This window comes from Microcaecilia unicolor, chromosome 4 (genome assembly GCF_901765095.1).
Source record: "Microcaecilia unicolor chromosome 4, aMicUni1.1, whole genome shotgun sequence".
Classification (NCBI taxonomy): domain Eukaryota; kingdom Metazoa; phylum Chordata; class Amphibia; order Gymnophiona; family Siphonopidae; genus Microcaecilia; species Microcaecilia unicolor.
Window position 1 is genome coordinate 296,259,434 of NC_044034.1, and position 27,906 is coordinate 296,287,339.

General features: G+C 41.8%; 1 protein-coding gene across 2 annotated transcripts in view; it reads left to right on the top strand.

Moving 5' to 3' along the window:
- GCK (glucokinase) overlaps window positions 1-27,906 on the top strand; it is an 86,176-nt gene that overhangs the window by 4,956 nt on the left and 53,314 nt on the right. Inside the window, exon 1 of one of the 2 annotated variants that reach the window (XM_030201762.1) lies at window positions 17,042-17,442. The exons of the other annotated variant lie outside the window; for it this stretch is intronic. Within the exon in view, the coding sequence (XP_030057622.1) occupies window positions 17,419-17,442 (24 nt within the window). The 5' untranslated portion in view covers window positions 17,042-17,418. Of the gene's footprint in view, window positions 1-17,041; window positions 17,443-27,906 lie in introns of those variants that run through there. 2 annotated transcript variants of the gene reach the window in all.

Here is a 27,906-nt window from a genome sequence, read left to right on the forward strand (position 1 = left end):
ATGCGGCAATGGAGGGTTAAGTGACTTGCCCAGAGTCACAAGGAGCTGCCTCCTGTGCTTAAAGTGGAAATTGAACTCAGTTCCTCAGGACTGAGGTCCACCACCCTAACCACTCCTCCACTCCTATATATGTATATTTCCATTGTAAGTATTTGATCACTTATCAGGGTAACAGCAAAGAAATGCTTTTTTGGCCCTTAAGAATTGTGTGATTGCTAAGGGGGCAACCTTTTTCTTTTGCATTTCCATTGTAAGTATTTGATCACTTACCAGGGTAATATGTTTAACTCATTTTTATTGATGAAGAAAAGAACGAATACCATACAAACAGCATTTATACAAACAGTTCCATCTGCATCATATGTTTTACTATTAACCCCCTCAAGATCCCCACCCCCTCAACCCTTCTTCTAACAGTCTACTTCATCTATTACCCTGGTAAGTGATCAAATACTTACAATGGAAATGCAAAAGAAAAAGGTTGCCCCCTTAGCAATCACACAATTCTTAAGGGCCAAAAAAGCCTTTCTTTGTTGTTGGGTAGCATGCGAGACATCCAGAAACACCTGGATTGTCTGACCACAAAACAACATAGATTTCTTCTTGAAATATCATCTCAACACTACTGATTTGTCCGCTTTATTTAAGAAAGTTATCAACAGGATAGATCTAGATAAGATAGTATCAGCTGAATCCTCTAAAAAGTTAAATCAATGCTACCTCTGCTGCCCCCCCCCCACACTTGGGCCACTGCCCCCACCCCCTTTCCTTCCTGCATCTACTCCTCCCTTGCTCTGTCACTTTCCTGTGTGCTGGGACCTGGGTTATTGTGTTAACGCAATCACCTGGGTCCCGACACACAGGAACAGGAGAGACAGACCAAGGAAGCAGAACCTACCTGCCTCTGGAAGCCTTGCTGGCGCCGGGCCCCCCATGGAGGCTGGGCCCGGAGAATCTTGTCACCCCTCTTTGCGGCTCTGCTACTGCTTGAAGGACCCACTGTAGTTCATCCTGTTGATCACTTTCAATTATATTTTCCTAAACAAATAGTAACTTTTTACCAACACTATCTGTTCTGAATTAGACAAACCTAATATCTCCTAAGTATTTCCTAATCAAAATCTCTGCAGATAAATAATGGGTCTTAGGAAAATTAAGGAAATGAAGGTTCCTAATTCTAAGGGTCTTTTCTAAAGTTTCCATTTTGCGATGCATATAGAGACTTAATTGCAGAGTGATTAGTATTTTGAAAGATGGACAACTTATTCTCTAAAGAACCAACATTCTTAGATAATTGACCATAATTCATGTCCAGTTCTTTAAGTTTAAGGACAGAATCTGAGAAAAATTGACACAATTGAGGGACCATATCTCTCAAAAGTGTCTCTGTCCTAGAAACTACAGACCAAATGTCCTTTAAAGTCACCTCTTTATTAGAAATAGGAGATATTGTTGTCAAGTTAGAAGGAAAATGTACTTCCTTAGGAAACAGCAAAGGGACCTGGGAAGGATGACCAACTTTTGGATTCTGCTCCTTTAAGATCCTATGATCTCTCAGTAAACTTGGCTGAAGTGGAGGAGTTCTGGCAGGAGGACTCAAAGGAGCTCCTTCCAATGATGGGCTTCCCAAAACAGTCTCTGGATCAGGATTACTCAGCAGATGCCTATCCACAGGACCTACTACTTTGGGGGTAGATGTTACAGTCATCTCAGTTTTATTCTTCCTCTTCTTCCCCATCCGATTGGCGATGGAGATTCCTGTAGTATCTCCTACTTTGGAGTCCACAGTGTCGAATCACCACTAATAATAGAAATTCCATTTCTATCTTTCTTCAGGGTCGATAATGGCATGTTTTCTATACTGATGTTGGGGACTCCATACTTGATATCCCTTTTGCTGCCAGTGGAGAGTCCTTTGGTACTATCTACTGGGAGGCTAGTAATGTCATACCCTCTCCCGTTTGCTGCCATAAGGGTGAGGGTTCTGTTGTTGTTGTGGTCACTGAGCTGTGTGAATAGGATCTTTTCAGGTTCACTGCCCCCAGCACAGGCAGTTAATGGCTCATGAAACACTCTTTTGTCCACAGGTATTAAAGGAAAGTATAATATGCTGTTTTCTGTCTTCTAGTGTTGATGTAGTAATGGTACAGCTAATATTGTTCTGAATATAGCGCATGATGTTTTTCCTTTCTGAGCTGATTGTAAGCTTATGTCCTGAATGTATAAGGTCCACTGGAGTAGAAGTAGACCACCTGCCATAACAGGCTGAAAAATAGTGCGTAGTAAATTATGTTGAAGCATGGTTTCTTGGGTAATAAGTGTTACGTCTGTAACCCAGTTCTCTGCTTGGCCTAGTGGATAGGGTCATTCTGAGGTGCTACTGAGCCCCAACAAAATTCATTATAGCTCTCAATAGGTTCTTCCGTTCATGGTGTTCTTTCACCATGAACGATATTGTTTCAGGCCCCTTGAACATCAGAAACAGTCAGTGTAGTAAATGTCTTTATACTAGAGTGTTGTTTTCAATCAAATAAAAATGTACTGATGAAAAATGATAAAACTGTGTGTCTTGACAAGAGCTATTTCTTTGAGAGAATTACTGTTTAATACAACACAAAAAAAATAAATACAAGTGAAGGATCCTAGAATCTCTAGCTTTAACGACTTTACCAGGCGTCTCAGCGTTCAGCGCCAATTGATTTCTAGCGTGAGCTAAAAATGCTAGTGCAGCGTAGTAAAAGACCTCGTCAAGCTCTTGGCAATGGCTGCTAAATGTATAAATCCATCTGAATATCGAGTGCCTTTTTCATTTTTTTTTTTAAAGAAGAGCAGGTTGATACACAAGGCTTAATGAAAGGGGTGGTAGAGGAGGCAGCAGATTAATGAAGAGATGACAATGTTATTTTGCTGTAGATACTACAAACTGTCAAATTAAGCCAGACTGAAGGTCCATCTAGCCCAGTATCTTGTCTATAATGGTGGAAAAAGCAGGTGTACAAGATACCTTGTTTCACTCTCCATTCCTCATCATATCCTTTGGTTAAGAGGTGCATCGAGCAAGAGTGGAATTCCTGACTATAAAGAGTCTGATATTGAACAGGTTTTAACTGGGCAGCAGGACCAGTCTATCTGTTTACTGCATGCTACCCATTAATTTCCACACTCTGGGGCTCATACAGTAACAAGGAAGCAGAGGCAGGTTTGAATATGTCAAGTTTAGAAGACTGCTCCTGTACTTTACTGGGTTTCTTTTGTTGCTGAGATTGGACTTAATTTGCTGGTTTGGACCTGCAAATGAGGCAATGGTAACCTTTCTGTGGAATGCCTGATCAGATTTGAAGGCACACCGGTTGGGAAATATTGCCTTAGGGTCATTCTTGCAGCTGTCCAAGTGTGGCTGGGTCTGAGTTTTCTTGACTGTTTTATCCATCGCCCTGATGGCTGAAATGTCAGTCAAGAAAACTCAGATGTGGCAACACTCAAACAGCTGCAAGAAGCACACCACCAGCTGTGGGAGCCTAAGAGATCATTGCTAAACACTGAGATACCCATAGGAATATAATGGCCATCTCAGCATTTAGCACCAGCTGATTTTTAGCATGAGCTAAAAATGCTAGTGCATCTTAGTAAAAGACCCCCTTAAAGAGTTTATGCCCCTCCATGTGGACCCTAGAATCCCTCTTGCTCTGGCCACCCCCTTATCACAATGTTAAGTAGTAAGTAGTAGCATTTTTCAACCTGAGGTCTTTCACCAATTAGTGCATATCAGCTTCTCACGCTCCATCATGTGTTCCCCCCTCCCCACACACTTGGATTTCTGCATCCCAAGTGAATGATTCTGCATTTTTTTGCATTGAATCTTAACTGCCAAATACACTGCCATTCCTTAAAATTCTTAGATTTATTCATTCATGTATACAAATTTGCGATCTGCCTTTCCAAGAAAAAAGCTGAAAGATTAATACAGTAGGTATGTCACATTTAAAACAAATAGCATAAATAATATCACTTTGCATTCTGTCTGTTGCAGATGTTGGTATCACCAGCAAAGAGGCAAACCTTTCCTTCTAAACTCTCTGTAGCTCACAAAGACATTGAACAGAATCAATCCCAGAACCAGTCCTTGAGACACTGCCCTAATCAACTTTCTCTTCTCAGAGTGATTCCATTCAACACTTCCCGCTCTCACCTATCACTCAACCAGTTTCCATTTTCTAATCCAGTCTGCCTTCTTAGGGCCAAACCCCCAGCCCACTCATATTCTTTATGTACTTTCTGTTTGTTACACAATCAAAAACTTTGTACTTTAAGCTCCACCACATCAAGTGCAATCCCCTGGTCTACTACACTGGTCACTCCTAGTGGAAGAGTTTGAGTCCTAGAAGAGAGTCTTCAGACAGAAGCTGAGAGTAAAAAACTCTGTTCCCCAAGATGTAGAAGTTCTTAGTTCCAAGAGAAGAACAAGGCAAGAACGCTCTCAATAGAAAAGATCAGTACAGGATCTGCAAAGACTGTCTGAAATCTCAAAGGAGTAGCCAGCTATGTGCCAAAGGGGGTGAAAGGGAGAGTATGACGAATCTGCTTCCTACTTTACACATACTTTTTTGTTATGATCCATGAATAGATGACTGTTGGGTGCAGTGTGAGAACCAGTTGATGATCAAAGATCTCTGAGTATAGGAATCATATGGAAGGAACCGGGCAACAAGAAGAACCCTAAAAGAACTGTCCCCAATGAGACCATCCATTTGCAAATATAGAGCCCCTTTTACTAAGCTGCAGTAAAAAGTGGCCTGTGCTAGTTTTGAAATTGGTATGCGTTGGGCCATTTTTTTACTGTGGCAGGAAAAAGGTCTTTTTTAAAAATGGGACAGCAAATGGCCATGTGCTAATATTAAAATTAGTGTGCAGCTGTTTACTGCCTGAGCCCGTTGCCAATTACCGCCAGGAATGCCCCCCAGGTAGAAAATAGAAAATTATTTTCCACTGCGGGAAACTGCACACGCCACTATGGAACTACTACTTACTACTATTACTTAACATTTCTAAATGTTAAGGGTTACGCAGCGCTGTACAATTTAACAAAGAAGGACAGTCCCTGCTCAAAGGAACTTACAATCTAAAGGACAAAAAGTGCAGTCAATCAAATTGGAACAGTCTACCATCGAGTGTCTGCGCTACCCCGGCGGTAGGGTCGATTTGCCCCCATAGAGAGGTACGCAGATTCTCAGCACCCTTCCCTAAATATATCAAGTGAAAGGCAGAAATGTGCATAAAAATGAGGGCTTGCAAAACTAATTTAGGTCTCCTTTTAGAAAGCAGCACTACCGATTAGTGGCGTGCGGAATGTGAAGAAGCCCATTCAGTTCCCATGGGCTTCTTCGCATTCAGCACACACTAGTCAGTAGTGCTGCTTTGTAAAAGGAGCCCTTAATTCGCATTAATGCACAAATGAGTGACAATTGATTTAGCACACATTAAAAAGTTCTAACGTGCATTCAAAAATGCTCATTGATAAAAAAGACCTGAAATAAAAAAAAGTCCAAGAATTAGGGAAACAAGTCTGCAAATGGACCAAGATTTTCTTACATGCATGTCTCTAGCAAATGAAAACTCAATTAAGCAGCCCTGTTGGAGTGGAGGAGTAGCCTAGTGGTTAGTGCAGTGGACTTTGATCCTGGGGAACTGAGTTCAATTCCCACTGCAACTCCTTGTGACTCTGGGCAAGTCACTTAACCCTCCATTGCCCCTGGTACAAAATAAGAACCTGAATATATGTAAACCGCTTTGAATGTAGTTGCAAAAAACCTCAGAAAGGCAGTAAATCAAGTCCCATTTCCCTTCCTCTTATGCCACAATTACTCCATGGAAGGAGTTTAAACAATGAATCATCTGTAAATAGGTAAGAAAAGGAGACCCCCCCTCCCCCCAAAGCCCAGAGGGAAATATCTGATAACTCTCACAGTTATCCCTTTGGAGCTGTGGCTATCTGCTGATATTCAGATCTCAAAACCAGGCACAATGTGTCCACATTAACAAAATGCAACACAATGGTGGACAGCAAGTTCACTTAACAATCAGCTCCTCAACAATTCATAATAGACATAACGAACCACGTGAACTTCATGCTACAAAACGGACTTTTCCCAAAGGAAAAAGGTAAAATTTTACTCACCTCAATACCCAAAGACACAAAGAAAAACGCAAGCGAAATAACTAACTACAGACCAGTAGCATCTATACCACTAATAACCAAAATAACCGAAGGGATGGTAACCAAACAACTCACAAACTATCTCAACAAATTCTCCATACTGCATGATGCCCAATCAGGATTCCGGTCAAATCACAGCACAGAAACAGTATTAATTACCCTAATGACCAAATTTAAACAAATGATTGCAACCGGCACCAATATACTCCTCTTACAATTTGACATGTCAAGTGCCTTTGATATGGTTGATCACGGAATCCTATTACACATTCTTGAATACTTTGGCATCGGAGGCAATGTCCTAAACTGGTTCAAGGGGTTCTTAACCCTACGCTCATATCAGGTCACATCAAACTCAACTACGTCTGCTGCATGGACACCTGAGTGTGGAGTACCGCAGGGATCCCCCCTCTCGCCAACTATCTTCAACCTAATGATGATCCCCTTGGCAAAACTTCTATCAAACCATAACCTTAACCCATACATATATGCCGATGATGTAACGATATATATTCCTTTCAAACAAAACATCAATGAAATCTCCAATGAAATCAACCAAAGTCTACACATCATGAACACCTGGGCAGATGCATTCCGATTGAAACTGAACGCAGAAAAAACTCAATGCCTCATACTTACCTCCCAATACAACAAGAATAAATTCACTGCAATTAACACACCTAAACTAAATCTGCCAATCTCAGAAACTTTAAAAATCCTTGGAGTCACCATCGACCGCCACTTAACACTTGAGACTCACGCGAACAACACAACCAAAAAGATGTTCTACTCCATGTGGAAACTGAAAAGAATAAGACCATTCTTTCCAAGATCTGTCTTCCGCGACCTAGTGCAATCACTCGTACTCAGCCACTTGGACTACTGCAACTCACTATACGCAGGCGGCAAAGAACAGATACTGAGGAAACTTCAAACAGCCCAGAACACAGCAGCCAGACTCATCTTCGGAAAACCAAAATACGAAAGTGCAAAACCCTTACGTGAGAAACTACACTGGCTCCCACTCAAGGAACGCATCACTTTTAAAGTATGCACCTTAGTCCACAAAATCATTCACGGTGAAGCCCCTGCATACATGTCTGATTTAATAGACCTACCACCCAGAAACGCTAAAAGATCATCTCGAACTTTCCTCAATCTCCACTTCCCTAAATGCAAAGGCATAAAATACAAAGTACTGCACGCATCAACCTTCTCTTATATGAGCACGCAATTCTGGAATACACTTCCACGCAACCTGAAAACGATCTACGAACTAACCGACTTCCGCAAACTATTGAAGACTCATCTCTTTGAGAAAATCTACGGCAAGGATCAAAACACATGAAGTCCATACACACCAATAGAAACGCATCAATACACTTTCTTCTGAGTTCTCTTCCCCCGTATTTTCACCACACTTAAAACTCCACCCACAGATAAAATTGTTATACCCTAATGTTCTCTTGTTATTGTTTTATCGTCTTATCAACTCCCTATTGTTACATTCCATTGTTCTATTCCCCATATGATATTTGACTTTGTCTTCCCATAACTCCTCACAATGTAACCCATAATCGTACTGCAACAAATTGTATTTCCATCATTTACAATGTATTGTAAGCCACACTGAGCCCACAAATAGGTGGGAAAATGTGGGATACAAATGCAACAAATAAATAAATAAATAAATAAATAAATCATCTTTTGTAGGAGGAAAAGATCTCAGATGTCTCCCATAGATTGTTTGGGATCAGAAAAAATGCCAATGTAACTGTTATAATCATTGACCAAAACCCCCCTCCATCCAAAACATTTTAGTGATGTCAAAACCCTATATTATAACTTGCATTCCAATCCATTTGTATGTCAAAAAGTGATTATTTCATCTTTAAACATAATCTAGGCATCTGCAAAAACGGTAAAATTGACACTTATCTGTGACCAACTGAGCGCAGGTACCCAGACAGTGCCAGGATTTTACAAGGGCGGAGCAAAAGCAGTTATCCAGTTGGCAGTGGCGTACCAAGGGGGGGGGCGGTGGGGCGGTCCGCCCCGGGTGCACGCCGCTGGGGGGTGCCGTGGCGCGCGCCTGCTGCGAGAGTTCGCTAACTTCTCTCGTTCGCTGCAGCTCCCTCTGCCCTGGAACAGGTTACTTCCTGTTCCGGGGCAGAGGGAGCTGCAGCGAACGAGCAAAGTTAGTAAACTCGCAGCAGGCGCGCGCGCTGCGGCACCCCCCCAGCGGCATGCACCCGGGGGGGCTCTTCCGCGGGGGGGGGGGCCGCGCTGCATCAGGGGGGGCGCTGTGCTGCCCTGAGTGTCTGCCCCCCTAGGAACGCCACTGCCAGTTGGGCAGTGATATTCAGAGCTAACTGGATAATTATCCAGATAAAATACTCTGGGCCTTGTACTAAGGCGCACTAGCGTTTTTAATGCGCGCTAAAATGTAGCATATATTCCTATGGGTGTCTCAAGCATTAACTTGTACTATTTTTTAGTGCGCACTAAAAATGATGGCCAGTGTTTAAAAAAAAATGCCAACTGCTGAATATCGGCCAGGAACAGTCTGGATTCTTCTCTAGTCAAATGTACCATATATGAGATTATTTCAACTGAGAAAGTTAGTTTACAGTAAAGCATTTTCTCTGGAACAATGTTTCTGGGTAGAGTTTCTTCTTTAACAATTCTTACCCAGATTCCTGAGAATTACCAGTTGGACCTGGTAATTTAGCTTCACCTCAATGGGAAATAAATCCCCAATTTCTCCCCTTTGTAATATAGATAGAAGAAAGAAGGAATTTGTGTTAAATAGTTTGTGATTGATCTGCCCTCTGTTAAAGCTATCTAATCCGTTGTGGTCCTAGCTAGATTATTGACCTCCACTAAATCCTGAGGCAAAACGTTGCACAAGCTGTGCACATGTTGTATGAAGAGATACTGTGCTTCTCTTTGTTTGTAACCTGCCATCTGATCTGTTCAGCAGGTGGCCCCTGGTTCTTGCATTATGACACATAGCTTACCGTCAGTCTTCGGTTACCAGCAATGTGTTCAATGAACTTCACAGTATTTCTCATAAGCTCTGATTATACTGTTTTTCTGATTGTGACAAGAGGAGTATACTGTAAATGGTTACACAATACTGGTGCGTGCTGCTGTTCTAATGAGCAATGGGGTGCTTACCTGACATAAACACAATTATAGATGTTGTGGAGGAGATGCGGTAGAGTCATCTGAGGGAGTTAATTAAGTATGCTATCATGGAGTTCATTGATTGCTGTCTTTCCATGCCTGATTCATTAAGGGGCACTTTTACTAAAGGGTTGCCCTGTGGCAACCCGGAACTACAGCTGGCCCAACGCAGGTGCCGGTGGTAGTTCTGCCCCCAGCGCGTGCCATTTCCCTTGCTACAGAAAATCAGGTCTGATTTTCTAGCACAGGGGTTACCCGGCAGTAATCAGGCAGTGCCGGGTTAGCGCAGGAGCCCTTGCCGCCACCTCAGTGGCTAAAAATCTTATTAAAAGACCTCCCTAATGTATTTGGAGACTCAGACAGGATGTTACAGGATTCTCATTAAAAAAGAATGACTCTTTTAATAGTGCAAATGTAGATGTTTGTTGCACTAATTTAAAAACCTTAAAACAGTTACAATCCAAATTTTTTTTTTATTTGTACCCCGCACTTTTCCCCCAAAGTCCACCACCCTAACCACTAGGCCACTCCTCCACCTTTTCCATAAATAGTTAAAATGCACCATTAAAATATTTAAAATAGTATTAAATTTAAAATATTTTCTTCTCTATACTATACTAGACTAGATTCAACTTGACTCTGGATACAGTTTTAATGTATACTACTAGAATTATTTAGAATCTGTACATTGGAATTATACCATAAGAATATTCTTCAACATCAAATTTTCAGATTATTGAATATTAATTTCCAATTCCAATTAAAACTTAGGGGTCCTTTTGCTAAGGTGTGCTGACATATTTAGTTTGTGCTAACAATTAGAGGGGGGTCTTTTACTAAGATGCGTTAGCATTTTTAGCTTGCACTAACAATCAGCTGGCGCTAAATGCTGAGATGCCCATTGGTATATAATGGGCATCTCAGCATTTAGCGCCAGCTGATCTTTAGTGCCAGCTAAAAATGCTAACGCATCTTAGTAAAAGACCCCCCCCCAGACCCCCAGAGTGCGCTAAATAATAAGATGCCCATAGGAATATAATAGGCATCTTAGCATTTAGTGCACACTAAGGGCCCTGTTTACTAAGCCATGCTGTAGGCACACTAATGTTTTAGCACACTCTAATGCTGGAGACACCCATATATTCCTATGGGTGTCTCTAGTGTTAGTGTGTGCTAAAAATGCTAGCGCACCTTAATAAACAGGGCCCTAAATCTGTTAGCATTCCTTAGTAAAAGGACCCCTTAGTTAATTATAGAACTGTTGTCCTTTGGAGTGATAATATTTGTTTTCTTTCAGATTGGAATCAGCACTTGTTTTTTTTCAGGTAAGAATGTGTTAAACATCTGAATAACTCAGTTTCTTTTGTATTTAAAGTGTGTTTCAGATTCTTCTTTTGTACTTATCTGTTCTTCAAGCTCTCTTGAGTTCATTGCTTCATCTGTCTTGTAAACTTCATCTGTGTCTTTATCTTCTCACTGTTACTATCTTTAAATACAAATAAAAGGAGAGAGTCTGCTTTCCTATGTGTATGCAACTTTATATTGTAAGCCTGCCTGTTTCAGGAGCCTACTGACTGTAAAATCTGATAAAATAAAATAAAAATAAATAGTATTTGTTCTGTTTGAAATTCCTGACTAAATCTATTATATTTTCCCTTAGCTATCTGATAGGAGAGCAGGACTCTTCTTCATTGCTTCAGTTTTCTTCAGTGATGACACACTCACACACACACACACACACACACACACACACTAAATTAAATCTCACACTGGAGAGGCAAATGATTAAAAGATATAGAAATCACATCAGCTTTTGAGTTGTCCTAACTTCACCTGCTTACCATATGCGGGCCTCGACTGAATATTGCAAGTGCCTGCATAAACCCTGCCTCTTCCCCAGTGTCGCCCCTTGGCCCGCCCCTGACTGGCCCTATTTTTTGGGGGCCAGTCAGAGGCGATATTCAGTGGCACTCTCCACTTTAGTGCCACTGAATATCTGTAGTTGGATGGTGATAGGTGATTTAAGTGGGCAGGAAAGGCTCCTGCCTGCTTAAATTGCTTTGAATATTGGCCTCACAGTGTCCAGTGGATTCTAAACTAGTTTGTTAGGGATTTGGCAAAACTAAATGGTAATTATTGAGTGATCATAATAAAAATATGGGTGAGTATGGGATTGTAAGATTAGCCAAATAATCAGGAAAGCCCAGCCAGAGAACCTCAAAACGTAAGAGTAAGAAGTTTATGGACCACACATTGGAATTTCTGAAGCAAGGGTAAAACATGGTCCATTCTTTTAGCATGGCTAAGAAGCTTGATCAGTGTTTTGCAGTGTTTGAAGGTGCTTTACTGAATGACAAGAGGATCCTAAATAAATCATATTACAGCAGTTGATTCTGGAAACCTGTAAAAGAGAGGATGAGTGAGTGAAATGTATTGTGATCAAAATAACTTCTAACCAACCAGAGTTGATGGAGAATAAAGAAACCTGATTTACATAATTGAGAAATCGAGCAGAGAATGAAACTCGTGAGTCCAAAGCCCAAATATCTAAAGGAGTCAACTGGAGTAATAGAAGTACCAAAGAGACTTAAAGGAGTGCTTGGTGTTGAGCATCCTCTGGAGAACCAACATGCAACTGTCTTCTTTATTTAAAATTAGTCTATGATCCAATAGCCATTTATGAACTGCTTCTAGGCAGTCTTGAAGTGGTTGCATAGGGGTGAAAATGACCTAGTTGAGAAGAGTAAGAGGATAACATCAGCATAAAAGTGGAAAGAAACTCCATACGTCTGGATAAGAGTATGAAAAGGTTAGAAAGAAAAGGGGGAAGAAAAGAACTATGTGGAACTCCACAGGTCAGAGGCCGAGGAGAAGCAGAAAGGGAAGGGGGTAACTACCTGATAGGTTTGATCAGTAAGAAATGAGGAAAACCAAGAGAAGACAGGGCCTGATAACTCAAGTGATCAAGACAAGAACGTAGAAAGGAATGGTTGACTAAATCAAATGCAGAAGATTGTTTGGGATGCAGAGCCAGGGACTTATCAATAAAAGAAGAGAATTGGATGTAAACAATTTTTTCTAGTACTTTAGAGAGGAAACTCAAATTGGACACGGCAATAATGAGCTGGAGGCTGTGGATCAAGAGTAGGTTCCTTAAGAATAGGCGCTGTTTTCCAGGAAAGATGAACTTGGCCGCCAGGAGATTGTTGTTAATCAGTAAAAGCATCTTAGGAAGAAGTTGTCACCAGAGCTTTATTTAATAGAGACCAACTTATATTTAATATTTTATTACTTTCATTGTTGTCTCAGGGTTTCTTTAAGCTCTGGGAACTTCCCAGAGACATCAGGCCTCTGCAACATCCTCCACACACTTGACAACATCCTGGGCCTAAACTAAGCCCCAGCAAAGCTGGGGACTATCCTACAAGCTCCTGCCTGCTTCCTTCTACTTCCTGGAGCCCTGAAATTGCCCAGAGTACCACAGGTCATACCAACGCCATGATCCCCACGTCAGGATGGCAGGGGTCACATTGGGTCTCCCCCATCACTACCTGACCTTCCCTAGATCTTCCCCAAGCCCCAGAAGTCAGGTAAATTTGAAATAAATATATATATATTTTACTCTGGTTACACTAATCATATGCAAATTTCAAGCACGAGAACTTGTGTGCTAATCAGGGTAAGCCTATCACACGCATGTACACAAGGACAGCTAGTACTGTGTGCATAGCCGAGCACTGGAATGCTAGTCTGTGGATAAATATTAATCTCACTAAACATTCTTGCACATAAAAATTTTTTGCAATGCCGATGTTTATGTGTAGAACAACATTCCAATACATGTGCAGTACAGGCTGACCGAATTTCAGTTTCTGTTACGGTGCTGAAACTGGCCAAATCCTTTTTCTGCCTGGTTTCGGTTTCAGCTGAAACAGACTATGTTTTCAGTGGAAACCGAAACTGTGCTATGCTCTCTGTCTCCCTCCCTTCCTCCCCCTCCTCTCTGAACAGGAGTTGCCTTTCCCCCCTGCCCACTTGTTGGTGCCCCCCTTGGGCCTATCTTACAATCCCTAGCAGTCTAGGGGGTGTAGTCAGGGCAGGAGTGATCCCCAGACCCCAGTTGCTCCTGCCAATGCTTGCTCTGCTTTCAAAATGACTGCCATGACCTCTAGTGGCATTCTTGTGAGACTGCCTCAAGAGGACAGGGCAGCAAATTTAAGAGTAGAGATGACATGGGCAAGAGAGACTGGGGTTCACTCCTGCCCTGAATATACCACTAGACCACCAGGGCTTGCAAGGTAGTCTGGAGGGAGGTGGGAAAGGGAGCTACTTTTTGCATATTTTTCTGTGTAATATGTTTGCAAATAATGCAGTTATGATCTTGCATTGTAGTTTATATGGAAAATAAAGTGCTCCAAATAAAATGCTTTTGATACAAAAGTTTAGCAGGAATTTAAGTCTGTAAATTTGGGATGATTAAACTCCTTAGGAATTAGCCTCTCTGTGGAAATCACTGTAGCTTTTAGTTTCCGTTTTCATTAGCCGAGGTCCATGTGTGCGGAGGCTATTTTATTGCATATTTTCTGGCTTGGATAGTATTTGAGTGATTCTAAAGAATTTTCAGGCTCTGTTGGGTCTGATGAAGGTGTTTTAATGAAACTTGTGGTGTGCAGAATCTAGAATCTCTATGAGAAAGGAAACTACAGCGATTGATTGTTTTCAAGTACAAGTACCGGTCAGCTTATAGTGTTAGTAGGGAAATGATATTACAATGAAATGAAGTTTATATACTAGAAAATAATTTGAGAAATGTATTGCTCTTGAAGGTCATTTTTCAGAGCACATAGCACTTGTATTCAGTATCATCAATCTGCTTTTTTATTCTGTATTGTGTATCAGGGTGGTATGAATCTATGGGCTCCTTTTACAAATCTGTGCTACCTATTAGCATAAGGTTGCCATACAGGGACAGACCGAAGGTCCATCAAGCACAGTGTGGTCAATCCACGTTACAAGTACCTGGCAAGATCCCAAAACAGTACAATACACTTTATGCTGCTTATCCTAGAAATAAGCAGTGGATTTTCCCCATCTTAATAATGGCTTATGGGCTTTTCTTTTAGAAAGTTATTCAAACCTTTTTTAAACCCCACTAAGCTAACTGCTTTTACCACATTCTCTGGAAACGAATTCCAGAGTTTAATTACACGTTGAGTGAAGAAATATTTTCTCTGATTTGTTTTAAATGTACTACTTTGTAGCTTCATTACATGTCCCTATTCCCATGGGCTTCTTCACAATCAGCGTGCTGCTAATCAATAGTGCAGCTTTGTAAAAGGAGCCCTATATCATGCTTATCCTTAATCAATGTTATAACTAAATAGAAAACAGGGAATATTTCAGTGCTTCTTTCTCTTGTTACTTGTGCACATTTTGGGTAAGCATAAAAAGCTGATAATCATGATTTCATTTTAAACATGTTCTCACAAAGTTCCTGTCTCAGAAGATATTTAACTACAGTACATCTGCATTGACTTGGAATCCTAAATATGCCAGATTTGTTGAGAAGTCCTTGTTAAAATGGCATTAGCCTGTGCTTGCAGTTCCTGGGACTGGAGGGTAATAATCTCCTGTGGGTTTAGCAGAGGGCTGCCAACTACAAGCTCTGACAATCTCTAGTGGGCCTCATTGGTTCACATTAACACAAACCAATCTTTAGTTTTTGATTTCGGTTTCAGCTTCAGCCGAAACCAGGTGATACATTTTGGGTGCAGTTTCATTTCGGCTGAAAGTGTTTAGACAGTTTCAGTTTCAGCCGAAACTGGGAAAAGACAGTTACGGTTGGCCTCTAATGTGCAGATACAAATTTTGGACCCCTGCACAGAACCATCACCTCCCACTCTGTCTTGAAAGCAGGGCTGTAGCGAGCTTTGTGCGGGTGGTGCAGCTGCACAGGGCACAAGGAAGGTGGTACCAAAATTGCACCCCATCCATTGCCTTCCCTATTTGGCCATGACACAGTGGGCAGGGCAGGAGCGCCAGGGGTTGTGTCACACAGGGTGCATTTCCAGCTTGGGGTGCTCCTGCTTAAAAGTTGTGGGTACTGTTATGCTCTCATCAAAAAGAAAAAACTGACATTAAATCCTCTCAGACCCTACTGCAGAAGAATGCCTCCTCAGACCTGGCATTCAAGTTCTAGCATTTATTTATTTGGAATTTAATCACACCTTTTTCAGTAGTAGCTCAAGGTGAGTTACATTCAGGTACACTGGATATTTCTCTGTCCCGGGAGGGCTCACAATCTGAGTTTGTACCTGAGGCAATGGAGGGTTAAGTGACTTGCTCAAGATCAGAAGGAGCAGCAGTGGATTTGAAACGGCCACCTCTAGATTGCAAGACCGGTGCTCTAACCACTCCTCCACTCCTGTGCTTGCCTTAAAAGTCATTTGTGTACTTCTCTGCATTGGGGATGATTAGCTAACAGCCTCATTACCTTCATTTTAATATACTGTGCATCAGTATCCTACACATACTTACACCTAGGGGGGCCCTTTTACTAAGAGGCAGTAACCCAACATGGGTTTACCACTCGGCAATCCGGAACTACCACTGGCCCAATGCGGGCACTGGCACTAGTTCCACCCCCAGCATGCAGCATTTCCAGCACTAGCAGAAATATTTGAAAAATATTTCTGCAGGGAGTTACCCGGTGGTAATCATGCAGCGCCGTACACTGCCCGGTTACCGGCGGGTTAGCACAGGAGCCCTTACCCACCTCTTCAGTGGGTGGTGATAAGTGCTCCCCCCTGCATGGCCACATGCTAAGAACAATCTTACCTCATGGCCATGTCTTTTTTTTTCAGCCTTTTTACCTGCTACGGTAAAAAGAGCCTCAGTACGCAGCAAAAAAAGCCCCTGCCACTAGCGCAGGGCCCTTTTTAACCGCAGGTTAGTAAAAGGGCCCCTGGGTTTCTGCATTGGCCACATTGTGTTAAAGCCTCGACACCGTGATTAGTCTTGTTTTCCATTCACATCTCTGCATCTGCACAGAATAGCTAATAGCTTAATTTACATGGATTTGAATGTGATATGCATTAATGTTTACTCAAGGCTTTGTGCACGATTAGCTCACGTGCAAAACTAATTTTCACATACAGCACACACAAAGTTGCGCAGAAAGTGTGCACAAAGTCTCATACATTTTACTGCATCGGCCCCTTTGTCTTTTTAATAGGGAGACTCAGTCACATTAACAGATCCATCTTAACATGAGAATATTTCACTACATTGAGAGCAGAATCTCTATTGAGATTAGTCAGAAGTTAACAAAACCACAGGGAGCTTTCACTGTCCTGTGGAAAAGCTTTTTGCAGTGGCTGTAAGGGGGGATCCTTTGCTACACATTTTGGTCTCTGTACCTGGCCACCTGCTCACACATCCTCCTGCTCCTGGCAGCCCTGCAGTTTCCCGGACTCTGATCAAGTTCTGTTGTAAATTCTACAGTATCTGTGTCTATCAGCAACTGGTGACCTTGAACAAACTGCAAAGACTTGTGCAACAGGGGAAGCAAGCCAGTGACTATGAGATAGAAGCCACGACAGGAGGAGCGAGCCGGCAATTGAGAGACAAAAGCCACGACAGGTGGAGCGAATAGATGACTGAAAATCAAACTGAACAATGGGGAACAAGTGGAGAATGACTGAGATACCAGCGGCAGCAGAAATGGTGAGCCAGTGATTGTGAGACAGAAGCCACAGCAAGGAGGTGAGCTGGTGATTAAGAGGGACACAAGCCAGAGTGAAGTGCAGAGACAGGAGCGCTTTCCACATTCCCAGCCAGCTAAGAGGTGAGACTGAAGCTCTTTCCACCTTTCCAACACCTCACAAGCACTTGGAAGGACTGTCCTGTCAGACGTTGGGGAAGAATAGGTGCCTCTATCCTCCTCCAGCCTTAGAAAGGCCATACTCTACAGAGAAGACGGATTTAAGCGTGAAAAACATAGATACAAAGGAAGAATGAACCCCTCTGATCTCTACCTGGTAAGGAAAACCTCTATGAGTGAGGGCAGTCTGTTTGTACTTTTATTTTTAGGTGAAATGTGTGGTTTTTGTTTTTTTTTTGCTCTGGCCATCCTTGGACTGGCAGAAGTGGGAAATTTAGAGTTGCATCAGCACTGCAATTACTTCCTGTTCACAGCAATAAGAATGACAGGATCTTTTTATTGACCATATTGGCATGCCTTAGGAGAGATGTGCCTAGCCACATGTGCCAGCTTCCGCCTCTTAAGGAGTGGCATGATACATTCCCAGGCATCTCATTTGGAACACAGCAGTTATTGGTCTACTAGACACACCCCTGCCATTTGACTGTGAACCTGACCCAATGTCCAACCTCTCTCTCTCTCACCCTTACTACCATTCTCTCTTTCTTGATAGATTTCAAACAAGCTATTAAACTACAAGATCTAACTGCACAGCAATGCATAAGAATGCTTTTTTTGGTTGTTTTTCCAATTTGGGGATAGATCCGTTAGTTTTCAGGGAAAATGTTTTTGTTTGTAGCTTTTATAAAGACATAACTGTAAATTTGGTTGTAAGTTCGTACATTTATTTATTTGATTTGGATTTTGCTCACACCTTTTTCAGTAGTAGCTCAAGGTGAGTTACATTCAGGTACACTAGGTATTTCCTTGTCCCTGGAGGGCTCACAATCTAATTTTGTACCTGAGAGGCAATGGAGGGTTACGTGACTTGCACAAGATCACAAGAAGCAGCAATGATGTGTAGTGTACATAAATGATTCTTTTAAACAAAAAGCACTTAAACATAAAATAAGTCCAAAATAGACCACATCTTGTTCAGAAATGGGCATTTGAATGTTTTCTGCTTGGAACATAAGAACATAAGAGTAGCCATACTGGCTCATACCAATGGTCCATCTAGCCCAGTATCCTGTTTTCCAAACAGTGGCCAAGCCACGTCACAAATACCTGGCAGAAACCTAAATTGTGGCAACACTCCATACTACAAATCCCAGAGCAAGCAGTTGCTTCCCCATGTCTGTCTCAATAGCAGACTATGGACTTTTCCTCCAGGAATTTGTCCAAACCTTTTTTAAACCCAGATACGCTAACCGCTGTTACCACCTCCTCCGGCAAAGAGTTTCAGAGTTCAACTATTCGTTGAGTGAAAAAATATTACCTCCTATTTATTTCAAAAGTATTTCCATGTAACTTCCTTGAGTGTCCCCTAGTCTTTGTACTTTTGGAATGAGTAAAAAATCGATTTACTTCTACTCGTTCTATACCACTCAGGATTTTGAAGACCTCAATCATATCTCCCCTCATCCATCTCTTTTCCAGGCTGAAGAGCCCTAACCTCTTTAGCCTTTTACATTCGAGAGGAGTTCTATCCACTTTATCAACGAAAAAATTATAAAACTCCGACTCATGATACCTAGCAACGTAAGTGAGTACACAGACATCCTTGAATGTCTAGACCCAATACCCGGGGAACACCCAGCAGACCGATCATGGACCAACTTTGACACGCTCTCGTCAGATGAAATCTCTCAATGGCTCGGAAGATACGCCAAATTGCAATGCAAACTAGACATTTGCCCTACTAGCCTAATAAGATCGGCCCCTAAACAATTCAAAACAGACCTCACGAAACACATAAACTACAAGCTTCAAAATGGCCTCTTCCCCACAGATAAAGGAAACATCTTACTTACCCCTCTGCCTAAGGACACTAAGAAAAGCACAATGGACCTAACCAATTATCGCCCAGTAGCATCTATCCCACTCATAACCAAAGTCATGGAGGGCATAGTGACGAAACAACTCACTGAATACCTAAATAAACACTCAATTCTACATGAATCTCAATCAGGATTTTGATCGAATCACAGCACTGAAACTGTTCTAGTGTCTGCAATGAACTCATTCAAACAAGCAATTGCAACTGGCAACAACATACTCCTCTTACAATTCGACATGTCCAGTGCCTTCTACATGGTTAATCATGGAATACTATTACATATACTAGAATACTTCGGAGTAGGAGGTGCAGTTCTCAATTGGTTCAGAGGATTCCTGACCACAAGATCATACCAAGTAAAAACGCACATGGACATATCAGCCCCATGGACACCTGAATGTGGAGTTCACCAAGGATCCCCCCCTCACCAACCCTCTTTAACTTAATGATGATACCTCTAGCTAAACTACTAGCCAATCAAAACCTCAACCCCTACATGTATGCAGACGATGTCACAATTTATATCCTGTTCAAACATGAGCTAAAAGAAATCACCAACGAGATCAACCAAAGCCTCCAAATCATGCACTCCTGGGCGGACGCATTCCAGCTAAAACTTAATGCAGAAAAAACACAATGTCTTGTACTCACTTCACAACACAACACAACCAACTTCACCACTATAATGACACCATATTGTTCTCTTCCCATCTCACAAAATCTGAAAATACTTGGCGTTACCATTGATCAAAACCTCACACTCGATACCCATGTGAGGAATACGACGAAAAAGATCTTCTATTCTATGTGGAAACTCAAAAGAGTAAAACCTTTCTTCCCAAGATACATCTTCTGTACCCTAGTACAATTAATGATAATAAGTCACTTGGACTACTGTAACGCACTGTACGCTGGCTGCAAAGAGCAGAATATAAAAAAACTCCAAACAGCCCAGAATACCGCCGCCAGACTCATATTCGGAAAAACTAAATATGAAAGTGCAAAACCCCTAACAGAGAAACTTAACTGGCTCCCACTTAAGGATCGTATCGCGTTTCAAGATATGTATGATTGTTCACAAAATCATCCACGCAGATGCCCCAACCTACATGCTAAACCTCGTGGACCTGCCTCCCAGAAACGCCAAAAGATCATCCCGCAAATTTCTCAATCTGCACTTCCCCAGCTGCAAAGGACTAAAATACAAACTGACACATGCCACTACCTTCGCTTACATGAGCACGCAGTTGTGGAATGCATTACCTACTGACTTGAAATCTATTGACGAAGTAACCAACTTTCGTAAATCCCTGAAGACATATCTCTTCAACAAGGCCTACAAAGAAAACCCATAGCCTTACTAAACTACCTCGCCAACCCAACCAGTCAAGAAAATCTACCTTCTATACCTACCTACCCAACTCTCTTCTTTTTCACCTTACTTAATCTTTGTATATCACTAATTGTACCTGCTATCCTGGAATGACAATGTCATAACAGAACTTGTAAGCCACATTGAGCCTGCAAATAGGTGGGAAAATGTGGGATACAAATACAATAAATAATAATAATAATAATAATAATTTTGGTCGCTCTTCTTTGAAACTTTTCTAATTCCGCTATATCTTTTTTGAGATATGGTGACCAGAACTGAATGGAAAGCAAAAAGAGCAGATCGTGTGAAAGGAAAAATGTAATTTATTTCAAACGATATAACAATTCTTATATAAATATATATAAAAACAGCCTGACACAGGCCGTGTTTCGCCCAACTGGGCTGCTTCAGGGGCTATAAAAAAACATATAATTTGTCTGTTATAATATCAAAATATAACATATATATATATATACACATACATGTATATGCACATACAACAAAGATATCGTATATATAGATGTATACCAAAACATGCTCTGTATAAAAACTTGTAGTTTAAAAATTACATATATAGAAAATACATATATAGAGAACATCATCTCAAATTATATTGAATATTGATAAGAAAACAAAAATTGAAATTAAATGAAAAGAAGAAATAAAAAGAACAGCTATATCATATAATTGTAATGGTGTTTCCTGGCACATTGTATATCTTATAATTGCAGTGATTTATCTGCACATGTAATAACAGGCAAATATAAGTTAAGACACCCACCTATACAAGAGTCCTTTGCTACCAAATAAAAGGCGTATTGAGAATGTCCTGTCAATCACTACAAGATAAAAAGGAGTTTTTGTATTTAAAAAAAATTTTTGTATTTAAAATTTTTTTTGGATAAACAACAATGTCAACTGCTAATGCAATTAAAAGGTTAAATCAAAAAATTGAATTTAAAAACTTGTTATAGACTCACATGTATGAAGAATTGGTTTGATCTGAAAAAAACAGCTGGATCAGAGATGCCAAAACATAATCCGCTGACCTAATAATCAAAGAAGATGAAAATAATGTGCATGCATTTATGTGTGATCAATAGCGTCGTTCTATGTTCTTCTCATAAGGGAATTGATAGTGGCAGCTTTAATGCTTTTAAAACCATTTGATGTTTGCTATAGAAAACCGTTCTGGCAAAAGTGTTACTTGCGTAAAATCAATAGCGTCGTTATATACTCTTCTCATAAGGGAATCAATCGTGACATTTTTCATACTTTAAAAACCATTTTAATGCTTGCCGTTGTAAAAGTTGTAAAGAAAGTGTTACTTACGTAAAACCAGTACTCCGATCACATATCTCTGAAATTGCTGAAAACAACGCCGGCAGCAAACAAAGGAAGCTTTAACGGGAAGTAGAAGGTCAAAGGTCAGGCTCGAAGATGTAGCGGTCCCGCAATAATTTATATCAAAAAGCGACAATATGCCGCTTAAAAAATACAATTGGTGGTAGTTTAATAAAAAAATAATAAGCCGTGCAAAATAATGAATATTAGAAGAGATTGAAAATAAATGGATTTAGCAGATGGTGATGTCACGATGATCATATATCTAACTTTTACAAGAAGCTAATTTAGTAAAAGTTAGATATACGATCATCGTGACGTCACCATCTGCTAAATCCACGGCTTTCTGAAAATCTAGATACACTACATCAACTGGCTCACCTTTATCCACATGTTTATTCACGCCTTCAAAGAAATGGAGCAAATTGGTGAGGCAAGACTTCCCTCAGCAGAACCCTTGCTGACTCTGTCCCATTAAACCATGTTTGTCTACGTGTTCTGTAATTTTATTTTTTATAACAGTTTCCACTATTTTGCCCAGCACTGAAGTCAGGCTTACCGGTCTATAATTTCCCTGATCACCCCTAGAACCCTTTTAAAAAATCAACATCACATTGGCCACCCTCCAATCTTGAGGTACTATGGACGAATTTAAAGACAGGTTACATATCACTAACAGCAGATCAGCAATTTCATGCTTGAGTTCTTTGAGTACCCTTGGATGTATGCCACTCTTTAATTTGTCAGTTTGGCTCAGTACATCTTCCAGGTTCATCAAGATTTTTTTCAGTTCCTCTGCATTATCACCCTTGAAAACCAATTCCGGTACAGGCAGGTCTCTTACACCTTCTTTCGAAAAGACAGAAGCAAAGAATTAATTCAGTTTCTCCGCTATGATTTTGTCCTCCCTGAGTACCCCTTTTGCTCCTTCATGATCTAAAGGTCCCACAGATTCCCTAGCAGGCTTTCTGCTTCTGATGTACCTGAAAAAGTTGTTACTGTGAGTTTTAGCCTCTGTGGCAAGTTTCTCTTCATATTCTCTTTTAGCTTTCTTTATTAATGCTTTGTATCTGACTATCCAGTGCTTATGTTGCTTCTTATTTTCTTAATTTAGGTCCTTTTTCCATTCTTTGAAGGACAATCGTTTGGCTGTAATGGTCTTTTTTACTTCACTTTTTAACCAAGCTGGCTGATGTTTTCTCTGCTTTCCACTTTTGCAAATACGTGGAATGCATCTGGACTGGGCTTCCAAGATGGTATTTTTGAATAATGTCCACACCTGATGTGGAGGGGCATAATTGAAAGGGGCGCCCAAGTTTTCCTGAGGACATCCTTGCAGGATGTCCTGGCGAAGGGGTGGGGAAACCCGTATTATCAAAACAAGATGGGCGTCCATCTTTCATTTCAATAATACAGTCGGGGATGCCCAAATCTTGAAATTTAGGTCGTCCCTAGAGATAGTCGCCCTTAGACTTGGTCGTTTCTGATTTTCAGTGATAATGGAAACTAAGGACTCCCATCTCAGAAAAGACCAAATGCAAGCCCTTTGCTCATGGGAGGAGCCAGCATTCGTAGTTCACTGGTCCCCCTAACATGCCAGGACACCAACCGGGCACCCTAGGGGGCACTGCAGTGGACTTCAGAAAAAGCTTCCAGGTACACAGCTCCCTTACCTTGTGTGCTGAGCCCCACAAAACCCACTACCCACAACTATACACCACTACCATAGCCCTTATGGGTGAAGGGGGGCACCTAGATGTGGGTACAGTGGGTTTCTGGTGGGTTTTGAAGGGCTCACATTTACCACCACAAGTGTAACAGGTGTGGGGAGAAGTTGGGCCTGGGTCTGCCTGCCTAAAGTGCACTGCACCCACTAAAACTGCTCCAGGGACCTGCATACTGCTGTCATGGAGCTGGGTATGATATTTGAGGCTGGCAAAAAATATTTAAAAAAATTTTTTTGAGGGTGGGAGGGGGTTAGTGACCACTGGGGGAGTAAGGGGAGGTCATCCCCAGTTCCCTCCGGTGGTCATCTGGTCAGTTCAGGCACCTTTTTGTGGCTTGGTCATAAGAAAAAAAGGACCAGGTAAAGTCATTCAAGTGTTTGTCAGGGACACCCTTTTTTTTCCATTATGGGTCGAGGACGCCCATGTGTTAGGCACGCTCAAGTCCCGCCTTCGCTATGCCTCCGACACATTTTTCACATAGGTGCCAAGTGTTTTTTTTTTTGGGGGGGGGGGTTCAGTAATACATGTCTGTATAGTAACATAGTAACATAGTAGATGACGGCAGAAAAAGACCTGCACGGTCCATCCAGTCTGCCCAACAAGATAACTCATATGTGCTACTTTTTGTGTATACCTGACCTTGATTTGTATCTGCCATTTTCAGGGCACAGACCGTAGAAATCTGCCCAGCACTAGCCCCACCTCCCAACCACCAGCCCCGCCTCCCACCACCGGCTCTGCCACCAAATCTCTAGAGAATACAAATAGCCATTCCTCTCCCTCTCTATAGCCCTGAAGTTCAAAGGTAAACACTGGCGCTATTGGTAATTAGCGCTGGACTAGTGCCCACATTTACCTGAACAGAATGTACAGAGGCCCAAAGTGCAGATACAAACAAGCATGTAAACAGCACAAGTGGCATGCTAATGTAATAAAGCTCATGAAAATTAGATAATTTTGTATTCCTCCCCAATGATCAGAAAAGAGCACCCAAAACAAAACTACCTTATTGCTGCAAAAAAATAACACCAGGTCACAGCAGGCATTAAGGTGTTGGAAGAGAAGATTTCTTACGATGCCTTATTCAAAATCTGCCGGTTTCTGCTATGTATGTTACAATAAGTGATGGTGTTTTCTTAGACTGTAACTTGAATATCTATTAGTGTGTTATTTTCAGCATGCAGTTATATTAATGGAGTTAGTTCACACCGAGAAAAAATATAAAGGTGAGCCGGTTGATATTGTGTATATCTGGATTTTCAAAAGGCATTTGACAAAGTACCTCATGAAAGACTCCAGAGGAAATTGGAGAGTCATGTGATAGGAGGTAGTGTTCTATTATGGTTTAAAAACTGGTTAAAGGATAGAAAACAGAGAGTAGGATTAAATGGTCAGTATTCTCAATGGAAAAGGGTAGATAGTGGGGTTCTATAGGGGTCTGTATTGGGACTGCTGCTTTTAAACATATTTATAAATGATCTAGATATGGGAATAACTAGTGAGGACATTATATTTGCCGACGACACAAAGTTATTCGAAGTTGTTAAATTGCAAGAGGATTGTGAAAAATTGAAAGACGACCTTACGAGACTGGGAGACTGGGCATCCAAATGGCAGATGATGTTTAATGTGAGCAAGTGCAAAGTGATGCATGTGGGAAAGAGGAAACTGAACTATAGCTACGTGATGCAAGGTTCCACATTAGGAGTCACCGACCAGGAGAAGGCTCTGGGAGTCATCGTTCACCAATCTTTGAAATCCTTTGCTCAGTGTGTTGCGGCAGCAAAGAAAGCAAATAGAATGTTAGGTATTATTAGGAAAGGAATGGAAAATAAAAATGAGAATGTTATAATGCCTTTGTATCGCTCCATGGTGCGACCGCACCTTGAATACTGTGTGCAGTTCTGGTCACCGCATCTCAAAAAAGATATAGTGGAATTAGAAAAGGTACAGAAAAGGGTGATGAAAATGATAAAAGGGATGGGATGACTTCCCTATGAGGAAAGGCTGAAATGGCTTGGGCTCTTCAGCTTGGAGAAAAGGCGACTGAGGGGAGATATGATAGAGGTATATAAAATACTGAGTAGAGTGGAACGGGTAGACATGAATCACTTGTTTACTCTTTCCAAAGATACTAGGACAAAGTACTTAATTTAAAATGAATCCGAGAAAATATTTCTTTACTCAACATGTACTTACACTGGAATTTGTTGCCAGAGAATGTGGTAAAAGAAGTTAGCTTAGTGGGGTTTAAAAAAGGTTTGGATAGCTTCCTAAAAGAAAAGTGCATAAGCCATTATTAAAATGGACTTGGGAAAATCCACTGCTTATTTCTAGGCTAAGCAGCTTAAAATGTACTGTTTTGAGATCTTGCCAGGTACTTGTGACCTGGATTGGCCACTGTTGGAAACAGGATGCTGGACTTGATGGACCTTTGGTCTGTCCCAGTATGGCAACACTTATGTACTTATGCAGACTGTCCAGCTTATAATCGAAAGAGAAAAACGCCTATATTTCGACCCAAATTGGGAGATGGGCGTTTTTCTCGCAAAGGCGCCCAAATCGGTATAATCGAAAGCCGATTTTGGGCGTTTCCAACTGCACTCCGTCGCGGAAATGAATAAAGTTGATGGGGGCGTGTTGGAGGCGTGGTGGAGGTGGGACTGGGGTGTGGTTATCAACCGAGGAGAGATGGGCGTCTTTAGCTGATAATCGGAAAAAAAGGCGTTTTTACCGCGATTTTGGGTCACTTTTTTTGGACCCTTTTTTTTCACGAACAAGTCCCAAAAAATTGCCCCAACTGCCCAGATGACCACTGGAGGGAATCGAGGATGACCTCCCCGGACTCCCCCAGTGGTCACTAACCCCCTCCCACCAAAAAAACCCCACTTTAAAAACTTTTTTTTCAGCCTCTATGCCAGCCTCAAATGCCGTACCCACCTCCATGACAGCAGAATATGATCGATCCTGTCACAGCCTTTCTCTGGGTCAGATGTGGCTCTCGGGTGCACTACAGGGTCACATTAGCATTGCATTGTGGTGGGTGTAGGGTATTGGGCTCCGTGATTTTATTAGCTTGTGTTACAGTTTCACGATGTTGGTAGTTGGTAGGCTCTTCTCCCATGGTGCTTTTCCCCCTGCCTACTGGGTCAGAGTGTGTCCAGTTTTGTTTCCAGTAGTCCATGAGGTAGTGGCCATTTTTGTAAGCCAGTTTTAGATCCTGTTCATGCGTTAGCCACGTTGTAGCACTTAGTTCTTACCTTGAATGTTGCTGAAAGAGGGCATTGTACACCATTCTGCCAGGTCGGACCTACTGCGAGACTCGTTGCCAGTGGGGCACAACCTCTGATCTGCAGTTAACTGTGAGTAAGCGTGCTTATTCCAATAAAGGACGTTTTCGGAGAGATTAGTCTTCAGGTGTAAACTGGTGTGCCAATGTTATACAGCAGTAACAAGTCCAAGAGGCCTGTGTGTATGCAGGTTCCTGGAGCACTTTTAGTGGGTATCACAGTGCACTTCAGCCAGGTGGACCCAAGCCTATCCCCCCCTACCTGTAACACTTGTGCTGGTAAATGGGAGACCTCCAAAACCCACTGTACCCACATGTAGGTGCCCCCTTCACCCCTAAGAGCTATGGTAGTGTTGTACATTTGTGGATAGTGGGTTTTGGGGGAGGGGGGTTGGGAGCTCAGCAACCGTGGTAAGGGAGCTATGCATGTGGGAGCTTTTTCTGAAGTCCACCACACTGACCTAGGGTGCCCAGTTGGTGTCCTGGCATATCAGGGGGGCCAGTGTACTATGAATCGTGGCCCCTGCCACGACCAAATGGCTCGGATTAGGATGTTTTTGAGCTGGGCGTTTTTAGTTTCCATTATCGCTAAAAAAAAACAAACGCCCAACTCAAAAACGTCCATTTTTTCGAAAATACGGTTCAGCCCGCCCCTTCACGGACCTGTTCTCGGAGATAAACGCCCATGGAGATAGGCGTTTCCGTTCGATTATGCCCCTCCACGTATTCTTCTTTAGCCTGAGTGAGGTCAATCACTCCCAGCACACAAAAGCACCATTTAGCTTCTCAGCAGGTACAATAAATATTGGGGAAAATATTCAGCCAGCACCAGTCAGTAGTTTTTTTTTTTTTTTTTGCTGCTGCCACCACCAGTTTTATGACCAGATATTCAGTGCCACAACATGCCCAGGCATTGGCGTTTAATATCTGAGTATGTGTGGACAGCCAACACTTAAATGGTTAATTTCCACCTCCACCCTGACTCCGCCTCTGGACCGCCCACTCAA